Raw genomic sequence first — 23,957 nt, forward strand, 5'->3', positions numbered from 1 at the left:
TGGGTGCAGGGAGGGGTGTGGACAGAGGGGCTGGGAATGATGAACGATTCGTGGTCAGGACCTGTTGCTATGGTGACACAATGTGAGAACAAATGGTACACTCACATATACACATGTTTAAGTGTCTTAATCCATGCCAGAAAACATGCAAAATTAAACGTGTCGTTTCTTTGAGATGGAGCTACGGAAGCACATTTTGACTGGAGGTCAGGCCTCGCTCAGTCCCAGGGAGGCCTCTGAGCTGGGTCTGGGTGTCCCAGAGAGAAGGCCCCTGAATCCTGCTGTAAGCACCTTGAAGAGGGGTTTTGGGGCAAGACAGGGCTGAGGAAGAGGAGAGAAAGGAAACAGGAAACAGTGCACTGAGTCAGGCTTAAAATTCTCAGGCTTTGGAGGGAAGCAGCAGCTCTGCACAGGCTGCCTGGGGGCAGTGGAAGCTCAGGGCGGCTTCCTCCCCAGTGGGGCGGGGGTCTCGAGCTGTGGTGACAAGACTGAAGAACTAACAGAACTGACAAGACTTCCAACCTTGCTGGGTGGTATCAGAGGAAGGGTACCAGCGAACCTCTGGACATCAGTTTCTTCATCCTGAAAATGGGAGAGCGCCACCTGACCTGCATCCTCTGAGCATGTAGGGCAGCGGCGGCAGCGGTAGGGGCAGCGGGGTAGGTGAGCGCAGCAGATGAGGTGGCTGGGGTCAGCTCTGTGGTGTACAGAGGGAAGGGGGCCCAGGACCCTGGGTATGCGGGGATCAGAGGGGCCCCCATCAGCTCTGAGTGTGCTCCTAGGGAGGGGTGAGCGTTGGTGGGATTTGGCGTAGCCGTCAGCTTGTTCTTGGCCGTCTTGGTGTTGGCTTTGGCACACTCTAGCCTCAGGGTTTGCGGGTTCTCAGGATCAAAGCGAATACCGTTCACCGCCTTCTGGGAGGCTTCTGCTCCTGCCCGGTCGTCAAAGATCGCAAAACCAGCAGGCTGCCTCGATGTGAGCTTGATCGGGGACGCTTCATACCCCTTGCACGGCCTGAAGAGCAGGTAGAGTTCTTTGGGTTGAAGGTCCACAGGGAGGCCACTGGCGAACAGGGTCCGGAGCGCCTCCTCCGTGCGAGCCGTGCGGGCGCTGGGCGCGCAGTCCGGCATCAGGTTGCTCGCGGTGCTGGGGGTGGGGTGTGGTGGCGGTGACAGGGGCAGCCAGCGGGTCCGGCTGGAGTCGCATCAGGCTTCGCGGGCGCGGGAGACGGGGAGGGGGTGCGGCGGACGTGGCGCTGGGAACCCCGGCCGAGCCATGGTGGCCGCCGCCTCCGCCTTTTCCCTGCGACCGGCGAGTCTTGCCTTTTTATCACGGAATGGTAATAGACTTTTTACTGGTCTGCGCTCTTTTCTCTGGTCGGCACTGAACCTTTACCCACTGTTTAATTCCCCACATAGGGCCTGACAGTAGTGGGCGTTGGGCGGCTACTTACTGGTTAGATGGATAAATGAATGAAGCCAGAATTGTCACCTAGGGCTATAGCAGAAAAAGGCTTGGAAACCGGGGTAAGTGGTTTGAACTATATTCCCTAGACCAGGATTTTCCAAACTGTACCTTATGACCTATTAGTGGATTGTGAGATCAATTTAGTGGTTTGCAATAATTTTTTTATGTGAAATAGAATTTTATAGAACAGAAGAATAGAATAGAATAGATCCGAGTGCATCACAAGAAGCAAGGGTAAGTTTGTTTCATAAAACTTTTACTTCAGTTATACATATCATGCATATATATGCACATCCTGAACTAGTATGTGTGCCTTGAGTTGTGATTATTTCTTCCAATAGATTAAGTCAAGAAGGTTCTAAAACTCCTGCTGTAACCACAGGGGAGCCGTTGTGAAGGGTTTCAATTAAGGATGTGATATGATCAGATCTGTGGTTTGGGAAACTTCCTCAGACCATGGCATGAAGGGTATTTTGACCAGTGATGGTGGCAATGGGAGCATCTGAAAAGCTACTAGAGTCAACTGAGAAATGACAAGAAAGATAATGGCATGGGATGGAAAGGAAGGGGTGGGAAGGAGAAGTAGTGACTGACTGGAAGACAGTGCTTTTGAGGGGGTTGAGGCTTAAGATCTAGTACTATGGGCTTGATCTGGAATGCCGTAATTCAGGTAATGGAAACATCACAGCCAACGTCAATTCAGTAGGAGGAAAATCAATTATACTAACTTTTGAATTGAATTGACTGATCCATTTGGTCAGAATAATTAGCCCACATTGATATGAATTGCTCTGGATGCTAAATATAGTAATGACTAATGGGCTAGATTGTCCCAAGTATAAATTACCCATAACTAGTGTTTGAATCTAGTTGCTTAAACATTTAAGCTACTTTTATTATGCTATCACTACAGTGTATGAAATTATCTATGTTTTGAGTGGGGAAATCAACCTACATAGCCCATTGCTTATGAATTATCTATAGTTTACTCACCTACCTCAAATTCTTTTCTGGAACAAGACAAATATGAGGAAGAAAATCCAGTAACATGTAATTCATATAATTTAATATGCATTGCATATGAGAATAAATATTATTTTTGTTTCTCTATATAATAATTATGTCTTCTCTCGCAAAGTCCTCATTCATCTGGAAGAATTATATAATGTTCTCAATTTACTATGGATGGGCAATGCTTAACCTGGGTGGTATGTGGATCACCATATCTTAGTTGTAGGACGGGACCGCCTCCAAGCAATCTGAATGTAAATCAGGTATGGGTGTTGTCCTGAATAGTTATTTAGGAGCAGAGGAGTAATGGTGGACGAAGGTGCAGCCAAGGAATGAGACAAAATAAAATGTATTAGTTTTTATGCATTAGATTAGTAAGCTAATGATAAAATAATGATTAAAGGCTCACATTAGAGCAACAACTTTTAAATTTTGACCCTTATCATTTAATATTTAGTCTTACGTGTTAAACTAGATGTTAAAATTCCTAAAGGATGTTGTGGGCCCCGCATAGCACTTAGCAGTGCCCTGAGCCATGCTTACTGACTGAAAGATATATTTATTAAAAATTACAATGTTGCCCATCAACAGACAATTGGCTTGAGGAGATGTGATATATAATGGAATATTGCTCAGCCATGAAAAGAATGAAATATTGCCATTTGCAGCAACATGGATAGACTTAGAGAATATTATGCTTACTGAAATAAGTCAGAGAAAGATAAATATTCTATGATATCACTTATATGTGGAATCTAAAACATAACACAAATGAATCTATAAACAGAACAGAAACAGATTCACAGACATAGAAAACAAATTTATGGTTACCAAAGTGGGGGAGGAGGGACAAATTAGGAGTATGGAATTAACAGATAAAAACTACTATACATAAAACAGATAAGCAACAAGGATTTACTGTATAACACAGGGATTTATGCCCAATATCTTGAAATAACCTATAATGGAATATAATCTGCAAAAAAAAAAAAATCTGAATCACTATACTGTACACCTGAAACTGATATGATATTGTAAATCAACTATACTTCAATAAAAATAAAAAAAATATTTTCAAGCTCTTAAAAAAATTCCAGTGTTAATTTCCAATTACCACTAAATTCTTTTTATAGCTAAAATGAATTACTTGAATTAAAGCCATCTGCTTAAAGGTACAACTATAAAGTTAGGTGACTTTTAAAAAAAACATAATGAAATATAAATTATGTTGTTCCTCAAAGTTGAAACTCCAGAAGGCTACACACTTGTTGAACAATAATGTAATTACTCAAAATGAAACAGGAGGGAAGGAGGCAGGGCACAGCCTTTGAAAGAATGACATAGCCTGAGGACATGACATAAACTGATTAGAACCAAATAGGTCCTAAATGGTGGACAAGTCGACTTCCACTAGACCTTGAGCCTCAGTATACGCCCACATCAGCAAGCTGAATGACACACCCACAGGCGCCATGACAGTTCCATAAGGATCAAAAAGTGAGCAGTGGCCCAATTCCTAGAAATCCCCTCCCCTTCCTAAAATAGCTGGAGTACTACTCCCACTCTTTAGCTTATGAAATTTATATATCTTTATATCTTATTTATATATCTTTATATCTCTCCACTCCTATAAAAACTGACAAGGCTATACCCTGGGGCCTTTCTCACCTTCTGAGATGGCCCACACTCTGTCTGTGGAGTGTGCTTCTCTCTAAATAAATTCACTTCTTACCTAACACTTTGTCTCTCACTGAATTCTTTCTGCAATGAAACATCAAGAACCTGACCTTCGTTAAGTCCTGAAACCAGGTGTGTGATCTCAGTTGGAAGACTGTGGGTTTTGGCTCGGGTTCCAGTCCCAGCTGTGTGGGTTCAAGCCCCAATCTGAGGTGCATGGTTTCAAAATCATCAGCAAACTCTTTTGCAATTGCCTTTAAAGCCAATTTAAGAAACATACAAGAAAAACAATCCACTTTATAAATATGGCTAATTTCTGTTACCCCTCCCACTGGAAAAAAAATACATATTTGGATTGTTCATTTTATTCCTCATATTTGGCTTTAGATAACTCTTGGTTGTGTGTGTGTGTTTTTTTGTGTGTGCGGTACGCGGGCCTCTCACTGCTGTGGCCTCTCCCATTGCGGAGCACAGGCTCCGGGCGCTCAGGCTCAGCAGCCATGGCTCACGGGCCCAGCCGCTCCGCGGCATGTGAGATCTTCCCGGACTGAGGCACGAACCCGTGTCCCCTGCATTGGCAGGCGGACTCTCAACCACTGCGCCACCAGGGAAGCCCTCTTGGTTGTGTTTTTAAAAAATGTCCTTGAAGAATAAATTTGTAGCCATTAAATGTACTGAAATAAACATGACATAGGATCATTGTAATATACTAAATCTCCATATTGAGAAATTTTTAAAATTGTATTGAAGTATAGTTGATTTACAATGTTCGTTAATTTCTGCTGTACAGCAAAGTGACTCAGTGATACATATATATATATATATTCTTTTCCATCATGGTTTATCACAGGATATTGAATATGGTTCCCTGGGCTATACGGTAGGACCATGTTGTTTATCCATCCTATATATAATGGTTTGCATCTGCTAATCCCAAACTCCCAATCCTTCCCTCCCCTCCCCTCCCTTCCCCTTGGCAACCACAAGTTTGTTCTCTATGTCTCTGAGTCTGTTTCTCTTTCATAGATAGGTTCACTTGTGTTGTATTTTAGATTCCAAATATAAGTAATATCATATAGTATTTGTCTTTCTCTTTCTGACTTACTTTGCTTAGTATTATAATCTCTAGGTCCATCCATGTTGCTGCAAATGGCATTATTTCATTCTTTTTCATGGCTGAGTAATATTCCATTGTATGTGTATATATCATACCTTCTTTATCCATTCAACTGTCAATGGACTTTTTTTTTAAACATCTTTATTGGTGTATAATTGCTTTACAGTGGTGTGTTAGTTTCTGCTGTATAACAAAATGAATCAGCTATACATATACATACATCCCCATATCTCCTCCCTCTTGCGTCTCCCTCCCACACTCCCTATCCCACCCCTCTAGGTGGACACAAAGCACCGAGCTGATCTCCGTGTGCTATGCAGCTGCTTCCCACTAGCTATCTATTTTACATTTGGTAGTGTATATATGTCCATGCCACTCTCTCACTTCGTCCCAGCTTACCCTTCCCCCTCCCTGTGTCCTCAAGTCCATTCTCTATGTCTGCGTCTTTATTCCTGTCCTGCCCCTAGGTTCTTCAGAACCATTATTATTATTTTTATTTTTAGATTCCATATATATGTGTTAGCATATGGTATTTGTTTTTCTCTTGCTGACTTACTTCACTCTATATGACAGTCTCTAGGTCCATCTACCTCACTACAAATAACTCAATTTCGTTTCTTTTTATGGGTGAGTAATATTCCATTGTATATATGTGCCACATCATCTTTATCCATTCATCTGTCGATGGACACTTAGGTTGCTTCCATGTCTTGGCTATTGTAAATAGTGCTGCTGTGAACATAGGGGTGCATGTATGTTTTCGAATTATAGTTTTGTCTGGGTATATACCCAGGAGTGGGATTGCTGGATCATATGGCAACTGTATTTTTAGTTTTTTGAGGCACATCCATACTGTTTTCCACAGTGGCTGTACCTATTTACATTCCCACCAACAGTGTAAGAGGGTTCCCTTTTCTCCACACCCTCTCCAGCATTTATTATTTGGAGATTTTTTAATGACGGCCATTCTGACTGGTGTGAGGTGATACCTCATTGTAGTTTTAATTTGCATTTCTCTAATAATTAGCAATGATGAGCATCTTTTCATGTGCATAATTGGCCATCTGTATGTCTTTTTTGGAGAAATAGCTATTTAGGTCTTCTGCCCATTTTTCAATTAGGTTGTTTGTTTTATTCTTATTGAATTGTATGTGCTGTTTGTATATTTTGGAAATTAAGCCCTTATAGGTCTCATCATTGGCAAATATTTTCTCCCAGTCTGTAGGTTGTCTTTTCATTTTGTTTTTGGTTGCCTTTGCTGTGCAAAAGCTTATAAGCTTGATTAGGTCCCATTTGTTTATTTTGGTTTTTATTTCTATTGCCTTGGGAGACTGACCTAAGAAAACATTTGTATGATTTATGTCATAGAATGTTTTGCCTATGTTCTCTTCTAGGAGTTTTATGGTGTCTTGTCTTATATTTAAGTCTTTAAGCCATTATGAGTTTATTTTTGTGTATGGTGTGAGGGTGTGTTCTAATCTCATTGATTTACATGTGGCTGTCCAACTTTCCCAACACAACTTGCTGAAGAGATTGTCTTTTCTCCATTGTATATTCTTGCCTCCTTTGTCAAAGATTAGTTGTCCATAGGTGTGTTGGTTTACTTCTGGGCACTCTATTCTGTTCCATTGATCTGTATGTCTGTTTTTGTGCCACATATTGAGAAATCTTAAACCGTGTATACAGGCTGAAACTGTATAGTGAGGATTGTCTATAATTAACCCATGGACCCCTCTCTTTAGGCATTCTTTCTTTAAAAAAATTTATTGATTGATTTATTTTTGGCTGCTTTGGGTCTTCGTTGCTGCACGCGGGCCCTCTCTAGTTGCAGCGAGCGGGGGCTACTCCTTGTTGCAGTGTGCGGGCCTCCTGTTGCAGTGGCTTCTCTTGTTGCAGAGCCCGGGCTCTAGGCGCACAGGCTTCAGTAGTTGTGGCATGTGAGCTCAGCATTTGTGGCTCGCAGCTCTAGAGCACAGGCTCGGTAGCTGTGGCGCATGGACCTCGTTGCTCCGTGGCATGTGGGATCCTCCTGGACCAGGGCCCGAACCCGTGTCCCCTGCATTGGCAGGCGGACTCCCAACCACTGCACCACCAGGGAAGCCCTCTCTAGGCATTAAGTTTGCTCAAGCATTAATACTAATAATACACAAATAAAGGGGAGAATCTTTACCGTGCATCTCCTAGGACCCAAAGTTGGTTAATGACAACTATGTTTGTAATATTAGCATCACCAGATGCCACAGCAGTTTGATTAAATGTAGATAGGAGAACAACTATATTTTGCGACTATAAGCAAACATCTAGGTACACTTCAACATGTCTCCTAGACACAAGAATAATCTCCTACATAACCACAGTATAATTACTACACTCAGAAAATCCAGCATTGATACAATACCATCATCTAACATAAATCCGTATTCAAATATCCCCAACTGTCCATAGGCCACATGTTTTGAATTCAAAATTGAGAATCCCTCCCAGAAGGAAGTTCTCTACCACTAGGATTATATCTTTCACCTTCTTATCTGCCATATTCCTTGCACCACAAAAAGAAAACTCTTGGTTTGCTCTCATCTCTGCTGAATTTCAGGTCAGCTATTCTTTGTGTAATGTTTCCAAGCCAGCTATCCATTTGTATCTATTTTTGAGACATTTAATATGTATTTGGGTAATTCCTGGGTTAAAGTCCACTTCTCCCACAAGACTGTTTCACAAGGATAGTGAGTGTTTCCTCCAGCCCCAAATGTATTTCCAGGTGCAAGTGCTTGGTGCATAGTAGGTTTTCAAGAAATATTTTTGGAACGAATGAATATATAAAGTGTTTAAGTTGGCAGAATGCCTGTATTGTCTTCATATCTCTCTGCATCCCATAGAGTGGGCCCTCGATGGGAGTTTAACAGACCTTTGTAAAGTGAAAATATTCAGCACCATAGCTGGAAGTATGCTTTGACTATTTCCTTTGCACTTTCCTTTGATATTTAATAACATTTAAAGAGCAGAAGAGGTATACAGGGAATGCTGAATTTGATCTCCAATTCAGTACACCGAGATGTAGGAATTTATTAACTATGGGGAGAATCATTGCTGTGACAATGGAAAAATTAATTTTTCATAATTTTCATATATTAAACTATCATTTATTATGCACTTACTAAGTGTCAAACACTGTGCTAACTACTTCACATGCATTGAAAATTTTTATTATTATATTTTTAAAGATAAGTTTTACTGAGGTATACTTGACATTCAGTAAAATTCATACCTTTTAGTGTACAGTTCCATGAATTTTGACAAATGCTTTAGTCATGTAACTAACTACCATTACAATCATGATATAGAATATGAATATTTCCATCACCCCCAAATCCTCTTATGTTCCCTATTAACACACGTCACTTACTCTTCCTACTTTAGTATATTTTTCTCATTTTTTAAAATAAATTTGTTTATTTTATCTATTTATTTTTGGCTGCATTGGGTCTTTGTTGCTGCGTGGGCTCTCTCTAGTTGCAGCGAGCAGGTGCTACTGTTCGTTGTAGTGTGTGGGCTTCTCACTGCGGTGGCTTCTCTTGTTGTGGAGAATGGGCTCTAGGTGTGCGGGCTTCAGTAGTTGTGTCACGTGGGCTCAGTAGTTGTGGCTCGTGGGCCCTAGAGCTCAGGCTCAGTAGTTGTGGCACACGGGTTTAGTTGCTCTGCAGCATGTGGGATCTTCCCAGACCAGGGCTCGAACCCATGTCCCCTGCATTGGCAGCCAGACTCTTAACCACTGCACCACCAGGGAAGCCCCTTTCCCATTTTTTTTTGGAGAAGAAAAGCTGAGGCTAAGAGCAGTTGAGTAATTTATTCAGAGTTACATAATTAGTAAGTGGCAGAGCTTGGACTCCAGCCAAGGTCTGTCTGACTCTAAATCACAAGATTTAAGTATGCCACCCTGCCGTTACTACTTTGTGGTATTCCACTTGCTCAGCATTGTATTTCCCATTTTGTTACACAATGGCCATAGAGCTGTAACAACAAGAGGAAATTAAAATGAACCTTTCAAAAATACTAAGAATAGGGTAAATGAATTACAAGATAAATTTTATGTCAAACTAGAGGTATATACTCTATTGCATAAGATTAAAAGCAAGTAAATTTTTGGTTCGTTGATATGGTAGTAAATATTTTAGTAGCTGTGAGTTTTAACTTTACTTCACAACTGAGGACTCTATTAGCCACTTGAATCTAGGAATATCCTAGGATAAAATTTGGGGGTTTGTTGCTGCCTGACACGTCAGACCCAGACAGTTCCTGTCCTCAGGTAGCTTACCACTGAATCTCACAGATAAAACGATTACCTGCATTATGGTTTTATTTAGAGTTCTAACATGATGCATCTTAGCCTAAATCAGTTACAGAGTGTTTTGCTGAATTAGATAAATTAAAAATCTACTTAAAAATAATTTGAATAGATGGAACAGGGAATCCTCAAAGTAGCCTTAATATAATAAACATTTTGTATTTGTAGTATATTAGAAAGACAGTGTTCAATTTAACTACTAAATTTGGGGGTGGTTTGTTACGCAGCAAAAGACAATAGAAAACTGATACAGGTACTAGAGTATTGGTCTGTTCAAGTAGGAAGATCAAGTCACATTTTTGAAGTCTCCAAATTACAAATTAGCTGCATTTTGTAAGTCAGTTGTCTAAAATTTAGAATATATTGTCTCATAGAAACAGATGCATTTTCTTACCAAGTAGTTTGGACATAATTGAATCTTTATGTGGTAGTTCAGGATTTTTCCATTGCCTACATTCATTGCACATCTCTGAGGTTAAGATACAAAAGGTGCTCACAACTGAGTTGGCTGTTTATTGACCTTGTGCCAGGTCACTGCTTTTTTTTAAGCAAATGTTTTTAGACAAAAAACTAGTGGCTTAAAACTGCACTATTTATTTGGCTCATGAATCTGCTGGGCAGCCCTGGTCTGGGACAGGCTTAGTTGATCTCCAATCGTGTGTCAGGGATCAGTTGGTGGCTTGACTGGGTACTGGCTTGTACCAGATAATCTCACTCATATTTCTGATGGTTTGCTGTCTGTTGGTTGGGGGTAATAGGGGTGACTTAGCCACACATCTCTCATAATCCTGTAGGCTAGTTTAGGTATGTTCATAGAGCAGCAAGATTCAAAGAGAAGCAAGGAACTAAGCCCCAAAGTGCAAGTTCTTTTCAAGTACTGCTTGCATCACATGTGCTAATGTTTCATTTGCCAAAACAAGTCACATAACTCACCTAGATTTAAGGAGTGAGTAAATGGATTCTACTTCTTTACGGGAAGAGTGGAGAATTATGGGCATTTTTACAGTTTACCTCAATGTCAACTTAAATTCAGATAGAAAATATAAGAGAAGGCTAAAGAAAGAAAAAAAAATCAGTGTAGGTTAGAGAGAGCTGGCCTCTTGACCTCATTCTCTGTTGGAGAATGAGAAGAGATGTTAAATGCACCTGAGATTGCTGGATAGAGGGAGAAGAGTGCAAAGGGCATAATAAGATAGAGGACCCAGCTTCTATCTATCTATAAAATCTTGAAGATAGGCATCACATGACGTTGCCAAAGGGATGCACTCTGCCCCAGACAACCTTCTACCTCTTTAACTGCACTGTCTGGCCTCTGTTGTGTGTAGGCTCCCCCTGACCTGCAAAGCACTTAAATGTCAGTGTTACTCAGGGTTTTGTCCTTGCTCCTCCTTTATCTTTATTCTACACATTTGCCCTAGGTAATTTCATCTGATTTCATGGCATCAGCTTCCACCTATTCAGTGATGAAGTCCAAATCTACGTATGTAGCCCTGACCTGTGGCCTCCATAACCATATGTCTCAATGAATTCTTAGACATCTGTGCCTATATTGCCTCCAAGCACTTCAGCCTCAATATGTTCAAAACCAAATTTATTTTCATGCCCAGAGACCCTGATCTTTCTCCTGCTTTCCTGTTTTTAGTTAATGCTTTCACCTTCATCCATTTACCTAAGCTAGAAATCTAACCTCATTGTCATTCTTGATTACTTCTTCTTTATTTACTACAATTCCTGGTGATTCCATCTCCTACATGATTTTATATTCATCCCCTTCAGTCCATTTCCACCCCATCACCTTGGTGTGGACTCTCATCACCTCTCCCCTGACCTCTTGCAGCAACCTCTTAACTGGTCTTCCTCAAATATTTTCACCTGTCTAGTTTTTCGCTACTCCATTCCATTCAGGGACGTTGTAAGACCCAAGTTTGTTCATGTCACTCTATTTAAAAATGTAAGCTGGGCTTCTCTGGTGGCGCAGTGGTTGAGAGTCCGCCTGCCGATGCAGGGGACACGGGTCCGTGCCCCGGTCCGGGAAGATCCCACGTGCCGCGGAGTGGCTGGGCCCGTGAGCCATGGCCGCTGAGCCTACGCGTCCAGAGCCTGTGCTCCGCAACAGGAGAGGCCACAACAGTGAGAGGCCTGCGTACCGCAAAAAAAAGAAAAAAAAAAAGTAAGCTGGGTCCCTATTGCCTACAAAGCTAAGTCCCAATTCCTTGAAAGCATGGCTCACCAAGTGCTTAGCAATCTGGCCCCACCTGATTGTACCAGCATCATCTCCTGCCATCCTGCCCCACCCCATCCCCTTTTATCCAACCTCACTGAACTTCTCACTATTCCCCACCAACACATGCCCTTGCACAATGCTGGGCTTTGGCCCATGTTGTTTACCCTTTCTGGATCGCCAGCCCTCTCTTCCCCATCTGATAAATTCTTATTCATCAGCGCAGCTCGTCAACCTGTCACCTCCCTGCTGATGACTTCCCTGAGCCATCCAGAGTTAGTCACTTGTTCTTTGTTCTCATAGCCTTTTGCCCTTTCCTTCGGCAGTGACCATCTTGTGTGCTTTTGGCTGCCTAGGTTCTTTTGAGTATCGGTGTTATGTCTGGCAAATTTTTAGCCACATGAATTCCATCTCTCTGATGTAGAACCCAGAAAACTCAAATTTCCCTTGCAGCTAAGAAGCCATTAAAGGATCTGAGCTCCCTCAATCAGATGTACCTGAATGGAAATTTTTTTTAGAAGTGAGCATTAGTGTGTAAGGGGGCAAGGTGTGGGGCTGATCTTCGGTCAAGAGTGATCAGAACAAGTCTTTGATTCTTGGAATGGCAGTAGCAGAGCTGCCTGTGTGTAGCCCCTACTGTGGAGAGGTGATAAGTGTGGTGTTTGCTAGACCAGCTCTCAGGAGTGGCTGGGCATGTTTGGGCTTCAGAGTCTGGCTCTCTAGCTTTGTGGGATAGTCTGTGAGCCATCTCACATGCCATGATAAGTTAATTTATTGCTTAAACAAGCCTAAGTTTGTCTACTTTTGCAATGACTGGAAAACAGTGAAACACTTTGGTTAGAACATATCAAGTTTTATGGTACAAGTTGTATTTTATCAAGTTGTATTTAAGTGTCTATTTCCCTCACTAGATTAATCACAAGTAGTGTATTTTAGGCCTCCTATACGTAGTTCTAATTTCTTATCACTCAGATAAAAAATCTATATTGGGTGCCAACTCTGTGCCATGCACCGTGCTAGTCACTGGGGATATAATAGTAAAAAAGACCCATGTGATCTTTGCTCTTACAAACTAAACAGTCTACAAGATCTGTGCCTGAAACATTCTAGGTATCCAGTTAGTTTAAATACCAATTCATTTGATTAATTATTTCAATGAATGGATATTTACATTTTGAAAATGTAAAAATAAATGAGAAATATTCTTACGTTTCTCTCAGGCTAATAGGAGACACATATGTAAACAAATCATGTCCGTGCGATATGGACAGTGTGATAACTGAAATATGTTCCAGATTCCTTGATGGTAGAAGGGAATAGCATGAAGAATCTGCTTGGAGGAGTCAGGAATGAAAGAATGAATTACTGAACTTGTAATATTTGAGCAAGTGTGCTTGAGAAGATGTCCTCTTTTTTCCCTTTAACTTCTCTTTTCCCTCTTTCCCTCTTCCCTTCTCTTCCTTTTTTCTTGCTGATCCCTTTGCCCTTTAAGATTCAACTCAAGGGGCTTCCCTAGTGGCACAGTGGTTAAGAATCCACCTGCCAATGCAGGGGACACAGTTTCGAGCCCTGGTCTGGGAAGATCCCACATGCCACGGAGCAACTAAGCCCGTGTACCACAACTACTGAGCCTGCGCTCTAGAGTCCACGAACCACAACTACTGAAGCCCACGCGCCTATGCTCTGCAACAAGGGAAGCCACTGCAATGAGAAGCCCATGCACCGCAACGAAGAGTAACCCCCGCTCGCTGCATCTAGAGAAAGCCCGTGCGCAGCAACAAAGAGCCAACACAGCCACAAATAAATAAATAAATAAATAAGATTCAACTCAAGGGCTACTTTTATAATAAACCTTTACTGACCACTCCTCTTCCTCCCTCCCAAACTCCTAGGCTGGGTTAGTAATGTTTCCAAACTCCCATAAGGCCTGGTACGTACCTCTACTAATTCTCTTACCCTTTGACGTATATCATCTATGTGTCTGTCAGTCACCAACCACCCTCCCCCCCCCAAGTCAAGGCCTGGCACATAATTAGTACTCAGTAAACTCAATAAATGTTTCTTGAGGAAATATAAATTAAGACTACGGTGAGATAACATTACACTTCCATCAAAATGGCTGAAATTTTAAAAATTGATATCAAGTGTTGATGAAAAGATAGAAAAACTGGAAGTTTAAAACATTGCTGAAAGGAGAATAAATTGATACAACCATTTTGGAAAAATTTTTGGCAAAATCGACTGAAGCTGAACATATGCCCACCGTGTTACCCAGAGGCTGAGCTCCTGGGTACATATCCAAAAGAAATGGATGCTTATAGTGAAACAGGTTCACACCAGCTTTATTCATAATAGCCCCAATCTGGAAACACCTAAATGTCCATCCACAGTAGAATAGACAAGTGAATTGTGGTATATTTATATCATGGGAGAGTACACAATAATTTTTTTAAATGAAAAACTGCTATGTGAAGCAATATGGATGATTCTCATAGACTAATATTGAGCAAAAGAAACCAGAGACAAAGAGGTACATCTTGTGATTCCACATCAGTGAAGTTCCAGAAGAGTCAAAATTAATCTCTGGTGATATAAATTGAAATAATGGTAAACTTTTACAGAAGGGAGGGGTAAGGCAGTGGAAGGGGACAGGAGAGGGACTAAGGTGGTTTGGGAAATATTCTATATTTTTATAATGGTATATTTAAAATCCACATACAGAAGGATTTTCTAAGGCAATGTCAACTGTCCTTTTTAAAAACATTTTATACCCCCAACCACATAAATATGTAAACATTTGAGTTATATACTTAATGGTTTGTGCTTTTTTTTACTATATGAAGGATTACATTGATAAAAATGTAAATATAAAAATAATTAAATAAAAATGAATGTCCTTGAATGAATGAATGAATGAATGAATAAGTTGGGTCTTCAAAGAGCAAAGAAAGAAGAAAGTATTACAGTGTAAGAGGGACTTGTACTGCATTGAATTTTAAAGCAGTACTTGGTTCTTCAGCACTTTATACTCCAATAATGCCCAAAGTGAATTGCTCATGGACTTCTTTTGCTTAAATATTAGTCCCCTTTGCTACTTAACCAGGATTGTGTGGTTAAAAAAGGAAATCATTAACAGTAAAGCAGATGTCAGAGAGGCCTGTGGGACTGGCATTAATTCACAATGAGGGATCTATTAAGCCCTTGGGAACTGGGGAATATGCCTCATTCCCTTCAGTTTTTTATCCTTTTGTGCTTTATGAGGTGCAAGTACAAATTAATTTTTCAGACTCTTGAAGGGAGAGGAGAGGAGTTGGCACCCGTGATTACAAACAGGAACAGAAGCCACCCCTCACATGACATTGCTCAAGACACCTAAAGGCCAGAGTAGATTAGTTCTAATTGCCGAGCAGCCCGGCCACGGGATACGCCTCTCCCCATCCTTCTTTCAGGCGGGGCTCGTGGCTAAGCATTCTTCGTGCCAGCCTTGCGAAGGCCAAGAGTGACCAGCAACTCCTCAGACGACCGATGGCACATGCGTCAGAGGTGGTGTCAAAACCCGACCCGACTCTTGCTCCCACTACAGGGTAGAGGATGCAGCGTCAGGAGACGCGGTTCCCAGGATGTCCAGTAGGTGTCGCTGTCCCGCGGCCCCCGCGCTCCTCGAGGCCCGGGCCGGGGGCGTGTCCTCCCTACCTTCGGACTCGGGCGCGCGCACCTCACCTGGGCTCCCGCCCCGTGCCTTCCGCGCCGCGGTCGGGTGGGGGGGGCGCGCTGTGCTGCGGTCCCGCGACCAGGGGGCGGGGTCGGACGGCGCGCTGGGAAAGGCGGGCCAGCTTGGCGCCCAGGTGCGTTCTTCCACAAGGGCCGGGCGGGGGAGACGGCAGCATCCGAGCAGCCGGAGGAGGAAGCAGACGAGAAGATGCCACTGTCGCTGCCACCTCAGGGCGACCACGGGGAGTCCAGTCCGTCGAGGACCCCCAAGAAGCACGCCTCTTTACATATTTGGCGCTCCAAGAAGAAACAGCAGCCTCCGCGGTCTGACTGTGGGGTATTCATTCCGCACCCGCCCCCGGCGTCCCTCGGCGAGGCCAGGTAAGCCCCTCGCCGAGCTCCCCCCTCCCCCCAACAGTCTCACCTCCTCCTGCCCCCTTTCTACTCCTGCTGCGCTGACCCTGGAGTCCTCTCCACCGTCAGCCCGCTCGACCCCTCTCGGAGAAGGGGAAAGGCCCAGGGTCGTTTCCCCCGGCAGGAGCGTAACGGGCTCCAAGGGGGGGATGTGGTGGCCGCTGCGTGTGACCGGGTTCCTCGCGGCTTCTGGCTCAGACCAAGCTCCAGCGAGAGGAACTTGTGCCCACCCATGTGGCCTTTATTTTGACTGGCAAAGACTTTACACCAGAGTCTATACTATCAACTTGCTAACGAGAGCAAGGGTTATTACCATAACGAACGATGATCGGAGCTCCACCTGGGGATTCTGTAAGACTTGATAGTGGTGCCTGAATTGTGAAGAATCCCACTCTTGCAGTTGTTATATCTCCATTGTCCTCACAGGATCCGATGGAGGAAGAAGTGGGAGGAATGGTTACCCCCATTTTATGTGTGGAGAATCTGAGACCAAAGGGTGAATGGCTTGTCCCCATTGGAATCAGTGGCAGAACCAGGCAGAACCTAGTTATTCAAAGTGTAAATGCCATTGTGCTTTTAAATTCTTTGCCATGATTTTGTGATGATTTTATCCTTTATGCATAATTATTCAATTATACTATCTGAACTGATGGATTCGTTGAACAATAATCAATTGGATGTAACAGTATTTTTATGGAGTACAGGTGTGTGAAATATTTTTAATGAAGGACAGTTGGCAATATCCAGTATATCCTTCTGTATGTGTTTTTAAAACACACCTTTATGAACAATGAGAATAATATTGTGTAAGATTTGCATTGTAGGAATATTTTTCCTTTGTTTCTAAAAAAAGTCTTAATTTGGAACACACTTTTATTCATTTAGCAAATATTTTATTAACTAAGTGCTGGGATATCAAAAACAATGAGAGTGGTCTCTGTCATCAAAGACTTTTTAGTGTCTTGAGGAGCCCAAAAAGTAAATAGTGGGATAAGTGCTATGATAGTTGTTAGCATAGAGGAGGGGATCTAGGGAGGCTTCCTGGAGGAGGATGACTGAAGCACTTTAGTCAGACAGAAAAAGGGAGGAGCAACAAGTTCCAGGCAGAGGTGCATTATGAGCATCGCCAACACTTGGAAGAAGATGGTACTTTCTGAGAAGTACTTCCTGAACAGGTGGTTCAGGGCAGTCTATGTGTGAGGGCATAGGGAGAGGTATGCTAAGAGAGAAGGTATTTTTTTTTTTCTCATATTTATCATTCCCGGTAGTGATTGGTTGTAATAGAACTTTTTTTTATCCACATAAATACTTACTGTGCTTAACTAATTGAAATTTCTAACAAAATATGTTACTTAATAATGATGTATCCAACATAAAAGCATTTTTCCTATTACCTCAGTAAATATTTTAAAAACTTCCATAGTGGTGGTTCTTATTTGACCTAGTCACATCATTTCGTATCTATCAAATGAGATAATGCACAGCTGTAAACAATTTATTCAAATGCAAATACTTTTTAGATTAAAACTTAAAATAGGAGTCTTTGTTTCTCTCCTCGAGCTTCATGTACTTTAGTTCAGTCTTGAAGCATTCCATTCTTTCCTTCAGAACTATGATGAACTTTGTACTAACAAATGTCCTGAGAACTAAACTTACTGGTCTGTTTTTGGGATGTTTTTCTAGTTATACCATGTTTATAAATATTTTGTTTACTTCTGAGAGATTGTACCTGTTTCTAGTAAAGAGAGCAGCTAAAGCACACTTAGGTTTCTGGCCCATCTTTGGCCAATGTGGCTCTCTTGAGCCATCTGCCCTGTACGTTCATTTCTGTCCAGGATTTGGAGGTGGTGGACCTCAGCTGGAATGTGCAGCACTCACTGTGGCCTTTGTTTCTACATAACGATGGGACAGTCAGGTGGCCACACTTATCTGCTGGGCATACACGATTAATATTGTGGGCTTTTAGAGCAAATGAAAGTGAATTTATGTCCTGGATGCGTGACCTTGCGCAAGTTACTTCACCTTTCTGAGTCTCAGTTTCTTCATATGGAAAATGGAGAAAAGAGTAATACTAACTTTGTAAGGCTGTCATGAATATCACATGATAATTCATGTGATTAAATGTAAAACTCTTATCACGTTTCTGGACACAAAGTAGAAACTCAGTAAATGTAAAGCCATCACCACCATCACCACCACCACCACCACCACCACCATCATCATTATTATAAATGCAAAGGTCTAATGGGAGAAATGGAAAAAACAGGGTTGGGGAGGGGGAAAATGCTTCTCTTCCTAAAAGAGCTTTTACCACTCCAACGATGGTTCAAAGTTTATTGATGTCAGATTTCTGTATTCTGCAAATATTTGTGACTTTCAGTGTAGATGTTCTAAAATCCAGTGACCATTGCTTGCTTTCTTTACATAAAATAATTTGAACATGGCTGACTCTCTTCTTGAAATTCACCCTTAGAGGTTTTTTTCAGCTTGGTTTTGGTAAACATGTTAATATGTAATTTTCCATAGAAATAGAACCTCGCCCTTCTGGGTCAGCCTCATCTCCTGTCTTGTCTATTCTGCTCTTGCCATCAGAGGGACCACGTTGGTGTGTGGAGAGGGCATGGCGAGCTGTGGCCAGACTTTCCTTAGCAGCCATTAGTGGCACCGTCATTTATTAGGTTTTGAATTATACTTCATTTTTTAAAAAAATTTTATTTATTTTTGGCTGCGTTGGGTCTTTGTTGCTACGTGCGGGCTTTCTCTAGTTGTGGCGAGCGGGGGCTACTCTTCGTTGCGGTGTGTGGGCTCCTCATTGCGGTGGCGTCTCTTGTTGCGGAGCACGGGCTCTAGGGGCACGGGCTCTGTAGTTGTGGCTTGTGGGCTCAGCGTGGGCTCAGTAGTTGTGGCGCACGGGCTTAGTTGCTCCTCGGCATGTGGGATCTTCCCGGACCAGGGCTCGAACCCGTGTCCCCTGCATTGGCAGGCGGATTCTTAACCACTGCACCAGCAGGGAAGCCCTTGAATTATACTTCATTTTGTAAACAGTTTATTCAGAGTGTGGATTCTCTATCTGGGTTTAAATCCCTGTTCTACTTACTGTGACACTGAGCTGTGTCATCCTGGGCAAGTTATTATCCTTTCTGTGCTTCAGTTTTCTCATCCATAAAAGGGACATAATAAGCATTGTTATAAAAATAAGTTAATGCATGTCAAGTGCTCAGAAAAGTGACTGGCACATTATGAGTGTTCAATAAATGGGAGCTGTTTCTCCTTTTTCTTACTACTATCTTGCCTATACTTTCTTTTTTTTTTAATAAATTTAGTTTATTTTATTTATCTTTGGCTGTGTTGAGTCTTTATTGCTGCGCACGGGCTTTCTCTAGTTGCAGTAAGCGGGGGCTACTCTTCGTTGCAGTGTGTAGGCTTCTCATTGCGGTGGCTTCTCTTGTTGTGGAGCACAGGCTCTAGGCACGCAAGCTTCAGTAGTTGTGGCACGCAGGCCCAGTAGTTGTGGCTCGTGGGCTCTAGAGCGTAGGCTCAGTAGTTGTGGCACATGAGCTTAGTTGCTCGGTGGCATGTGGGATCTTCCTGGACCAGGGCTCGAACCCGTGTCCCCTGTATTGGCAGGCGGATTCTTAACCACTGTGACACCAGGGAAGCCCTATACTTTCTTTTGAGTAGTAATTTCATTGTTTATTTTCTGCTAGAAAATAGTTCTTCCGTTTTATTCTCCCTAATCAAGACATCCAGTGTTATTTTGACTAGAAATGGGCTCTTCTCTAAGGTCAGTACAGTGAATTAAAAATGATCATGCACGAACTGAACTGAACTCGAAACCTAGAAGCAAGCATTAATGCTCTCTGCAGGGAAGCCAAACTCAGGTGATGGCTGGGCTCCATAATCCTCTGAAAATCAGCAGACCTGGTTTCATTTGGAGGAAAAAATGCAGCCAGAGCCAGAGAGCAGAGCATCCTCATTTCAGGGTACATATGTTCAAGTTTTGGGACTGTCAGCAGTCCCTTAGTTTTTCTGTCCTGGCATGGACCTTTTCCTTCTATAAAGGGAAAACAACTTACTCCCTGTTTATATCACTAGAGTGTTGTGAGGATAAACTGCTGTTTTATTCCATGAGAAAAAGAACAATAAAATGTTATTTGAAAGCGTTCTGGAACTGTAGAGTGTTAGTCTTCGTGACTTAATTGATTCTAGTTTTCAGTCTTTTGTGGCTGGTTTAGTGTTTAGAACTCTAAACAGGTTTAATTATTTTCTAATATAAAGGGCATAGCTAGATAAGCCTAAGTTTGTTTTACCTAATATTGCATCTAAACTGGTTAATACATACTGGGTTATTTCCCTTATTTAGCTTATGCCAAAGGCAAGAGTTTGAAATTTTAAGTTTATGTCGTTTCACCACTGATAAAGCAGGAATTTAAATTTTAGCCCTGTCACTTACTAGCGGTAAGCTCCTGGGGAAGTTTCTTTACTGCTCTAACTTCAGTTTCATGATCTGCGACCTACCTCTTAGCATTGTTTTGGAGACTTCTAAATATATATTTACAGTGACTAGCACAGTGCCTGGAAGATAACAGAGGCTCAATAAATAGCTCTGAGAGCACGCTGCAGTGAAAAAGGCATAGACTGTGGTGTTGGACAGACTCAGTTTCAAATTTGTCTCTGCTATTTGGATAAGTTTTGCTAAGCGTCAGCTTTCTCTGTAAAATGGAGACAATAACACTTCTCTTCTGGGGCTCTCTGACGGTTAAATACTATCTATGTAAAACACCTGGCCCAGGGCCCAACCCGAAGCAGGTGCTGGACAGATGAAAGGTGATGGGAGTGGGAGTGATTGTGGCAGTGATGTTGTAATTGTCGTTGTCTGCATAGTAATGGTGGTAGCATTCATAAATCCCTTTGTACTTTGTAAGTGGAGTCAAACAACTCCAGAAGTCCAGGAGAGGTTGTAACCAGGTGTGTCAAGACTTGAGGTACCTTTGGGTATCTGGAAGTACCTTTGTAGTTGTAAAAGTGCAGGCCTTTGTGCATTCAATGACTTAAAAGTCTTAATACATCTGATTTAAGAAGCCAAAGACAAACTTTATACTTGAAGTTAGAGGCATTTCTCCTGAAGTGATTTTTTTGGTTTTGTTTTTTTAGATTTTTTAAAAATGTGGACCTTTTTTTTTTAAAGTCTTTATTGAATTTGTTACAATATTGCTTTCTGTTTTTATGTTTTGGTTTTTTGGCCACAAGGCATGTGGGATTTTAGTTCCCCAACCAGGGGTCGAACCCACACCCCCCGCATTGGAAGGCACAGTTTTAAACCACTGGACCACGAGGGAAATCCCTCTCCTGAAGTGATTTTGGAGTCTACGTTTAGTATAGGATAATTCTTTGCCACTTATCTCTGTCATTATATTACTTTATCCACTCTATTTCTACACTTTTAGTCATAATCTTCTTAGTCCGTAACCAAGTGATATGAACACTTTTGGAGACCTTTAGTACTTCTGGGCTTAGGTTTATTTCTTTTTTCTTCTGTAGCTTTCAATTATAAATTTTATTTATAAGGATGAGACAGCGAATCACTGCTTTACTATTCATGCATGATTAGAGCCATGTAGCAAAGATATTCAATATTGAAATTTATTTTCTAACTGCTAATATTCATTCAAAATGCCCATCTTACTATGAACATTAAAAACACTTATCTGTCTTAACTTTTAGTTCACCTAAGGCGTTGGTTGTGTTTTAGGAATGTCCATGCAGAAAAAAGTGATTTAGTTATTTAAAAAAATTGTGTCTGGTGAGATTATTTGAATCTTGAACTGTATGCATTTCTGTTTACCTTGAAAAATTTATCAAATGATTGTTTAATCTCCCTTTCATGTTTTAGCTACTGTATAGAAGATCTAGAGATCCTGTTCATGAAAAGCAATGCAATCTTACCTACAGAATCATTTTTCTAGGATTAATGATACATTATTCTATGGCAGCAAATTCCTTTCTGTATCTTATTGAAATGATTCTCAATCAGAATTTAAAGAGAAGTTTCTTATGTCCAACAAACACTTACTGAGCACTTATTCTGTATCAGGCACTGGGAAAAAGAACAATGAAATTAGAGATGACCTCTGCTCCTAAGATACTTGTAGTCTAGTGGAGGAGGGGCATATGGGTGAATAAAGTAGCATATCATGCATTAAGTGCAGAAATAGAAGATTTAATCAAATGCACTGAGGTCAGAAGAAGGATTACCTTGAAGGAGGAGAAAATTTTTTCTCACCTGAAGAAGTTTTACTCATACTGAATAATTAATGAGAATTTTTATTCTCTCATATAGAGATCGTCAAAGGCTCTCAATCTTCTTCAGATTATGATCATCTTAAACTATATCCAATACTGGACAAAAAAAAAATCAAGGAAACTTTTATTTTGTCAGTGACATTTAAAACAAAGAGAATCATGTATTCAGGATTATGCATAAATAATTTTCTATTTAAAATATCTAGAGCCTTAGATTATCTCAGCTATTCTATCGCATTTTGGCACCTAGGAATAAATATTGGCCTTCAATTGTGACATATTGATTTGAAAACCGCTGAAATTATAGGTAAACATGATATTAATACTCTAAAATTACAGGCTGAAAATGAGTGGTTCTTGACATTTTTTAGATAGATTTACAGATCCAAAGAGGATTGTTATATAGGGTACACAGCTAACTTGGTGTTTACTCAGTCTCCGTCAGAATGATTCTGGAGCCTCCTTCAGGAAGAGTCCAGCATTGCCTGTGTTCTAAAAGCAAGGTGTTCTTCCTTAAGAGCAACCTATCTTTATTGTCATACCAAATTTCCTGCCATATCCAACAGGTGTCTTTTCATATATTCACTTTAGAAAAATGAATTCTGGACTTTTACCCAAGAGAGGATTGAAATGTGAATTCAATATCTTGTCCCAAAGTGAGTTTTCAAGATATGTATAAATATCTGACACTTGTGGGGATTTTGGCAAGAAAGGCCAGTCAATTGTTTATGAGTCTCATTAGCTCACTTATTGCTCCCTTAAAACACAGCTGCGTTGGGGCAACGCAAATGCCTCATCAAAATACCTCTGTGGGTTCAGGTTTATGAGACGCCTTCATGCTAGAGAATGAGCACTTGCTTAGTGCTGTCTTTACAGCACTGTGTGCCTCCTGGATTGGCCTATTCAATGGGAGTGAAGCAATGACAGAGAAACTTCATAACAAGGGATCATTTTGACAAAGTACCAGGAGACCCTGAGACACACAGGTGAGGCAGAGAATCCTAAGTCCGTTTGTGGTGTCCCAGTTTCTCTCATCTACAAGTTATAGATAAAACGAGGACAGGTAGAACCTGTAGCTAACACGGAAAAATGAAACACAGAATTAACGAGTGCCTTTTGTTTTTTACCTTCCCCTGTATGGAAGTTAAATGAGTGAAAATAAGTTACTGTTAAGCTTGGCAAGATATTGGTTTGTAGTTTGGTTCTCTAGTTGGATAGCTTTTTATCTTGAAGTTGGGGTCAACAGGCAAAATAACATGTGCTATGAATAAGACAAGAAAATACAGGAGGCATTTGATTTATAATAACTTTAGACCATGTCTATGAAAACATTGTTTTCCATCAAGATTTCGTTGAAAGATGCAGTTTATTTAACATACACTGTGTCTGTCAGACGCTGTTCTAAGTACTTTACAACTATTAACTCACTACAGTTAATTCATAACATCCCTGAGAGGTAGGTAATATTATCAATATTATTCCTATTTTGAGGAAGAATGAGGTACAGAGAGGCATATGGTAACTTGACTGTCAGGGAGTTCATTATGGTTGGGGCTAGGGTTCTCCAGCTGGTGGTCTTGAGTCCTGCAGTTAATCACTGCAAATTGAAAGCACTGTGGTTAATGCTACCTTCTTTGTATTCCCACAGTGAGTGTATTTAGGCTGTAGATTTCACATGCAGGAATTATAATATA

General features: G+C 41.4%; 1 protein-coding gene across 1 annotated transcript; it reads right to left on the reverse strand.

Annotated features, from left to right (window-relative positions):
• Positions 1-496: 496 nt before the first annotated feature.
• On the reverse strand, positions 497-1,130 carry LOC114895883 (RNA-binding protein with multiple splicing 2-like). Its single transcript, XM_029223526.1, has 2 exons — positions 609-1,130; positions 497-559 (listed from the first exon to the last, which is right to left on the reverse strand). The coding sequence occupies exons 1-2, from the start codon at positions 1,128-1,130 to the stop codon at positions 497-499; spliced, it is 585 nt and encodes a 194-aa protein (XP_029079359.1).
• Between the last annotated feature and the right edge of the window lie 22,827 nt (positions 1,131-23,957).

Source organism: Monodon monoceros, unplaced genomic scaffold, assembly GCF_005190385.1.
Source record: "Monodon monoceros isolate NGI ecotype Baffin Bay Population unplaced genomic scaffold, NGI_Narwhal_1 Super_Scaffold_15, whole genome shotgun sequence".
In the NCBI taxonomy this organism is placed as follows: Eukaryota; Metazoa; Chordata; class Mammalia; order Artiodactyla; family Monodontidae; genus Monodon; species Monodon monoceros.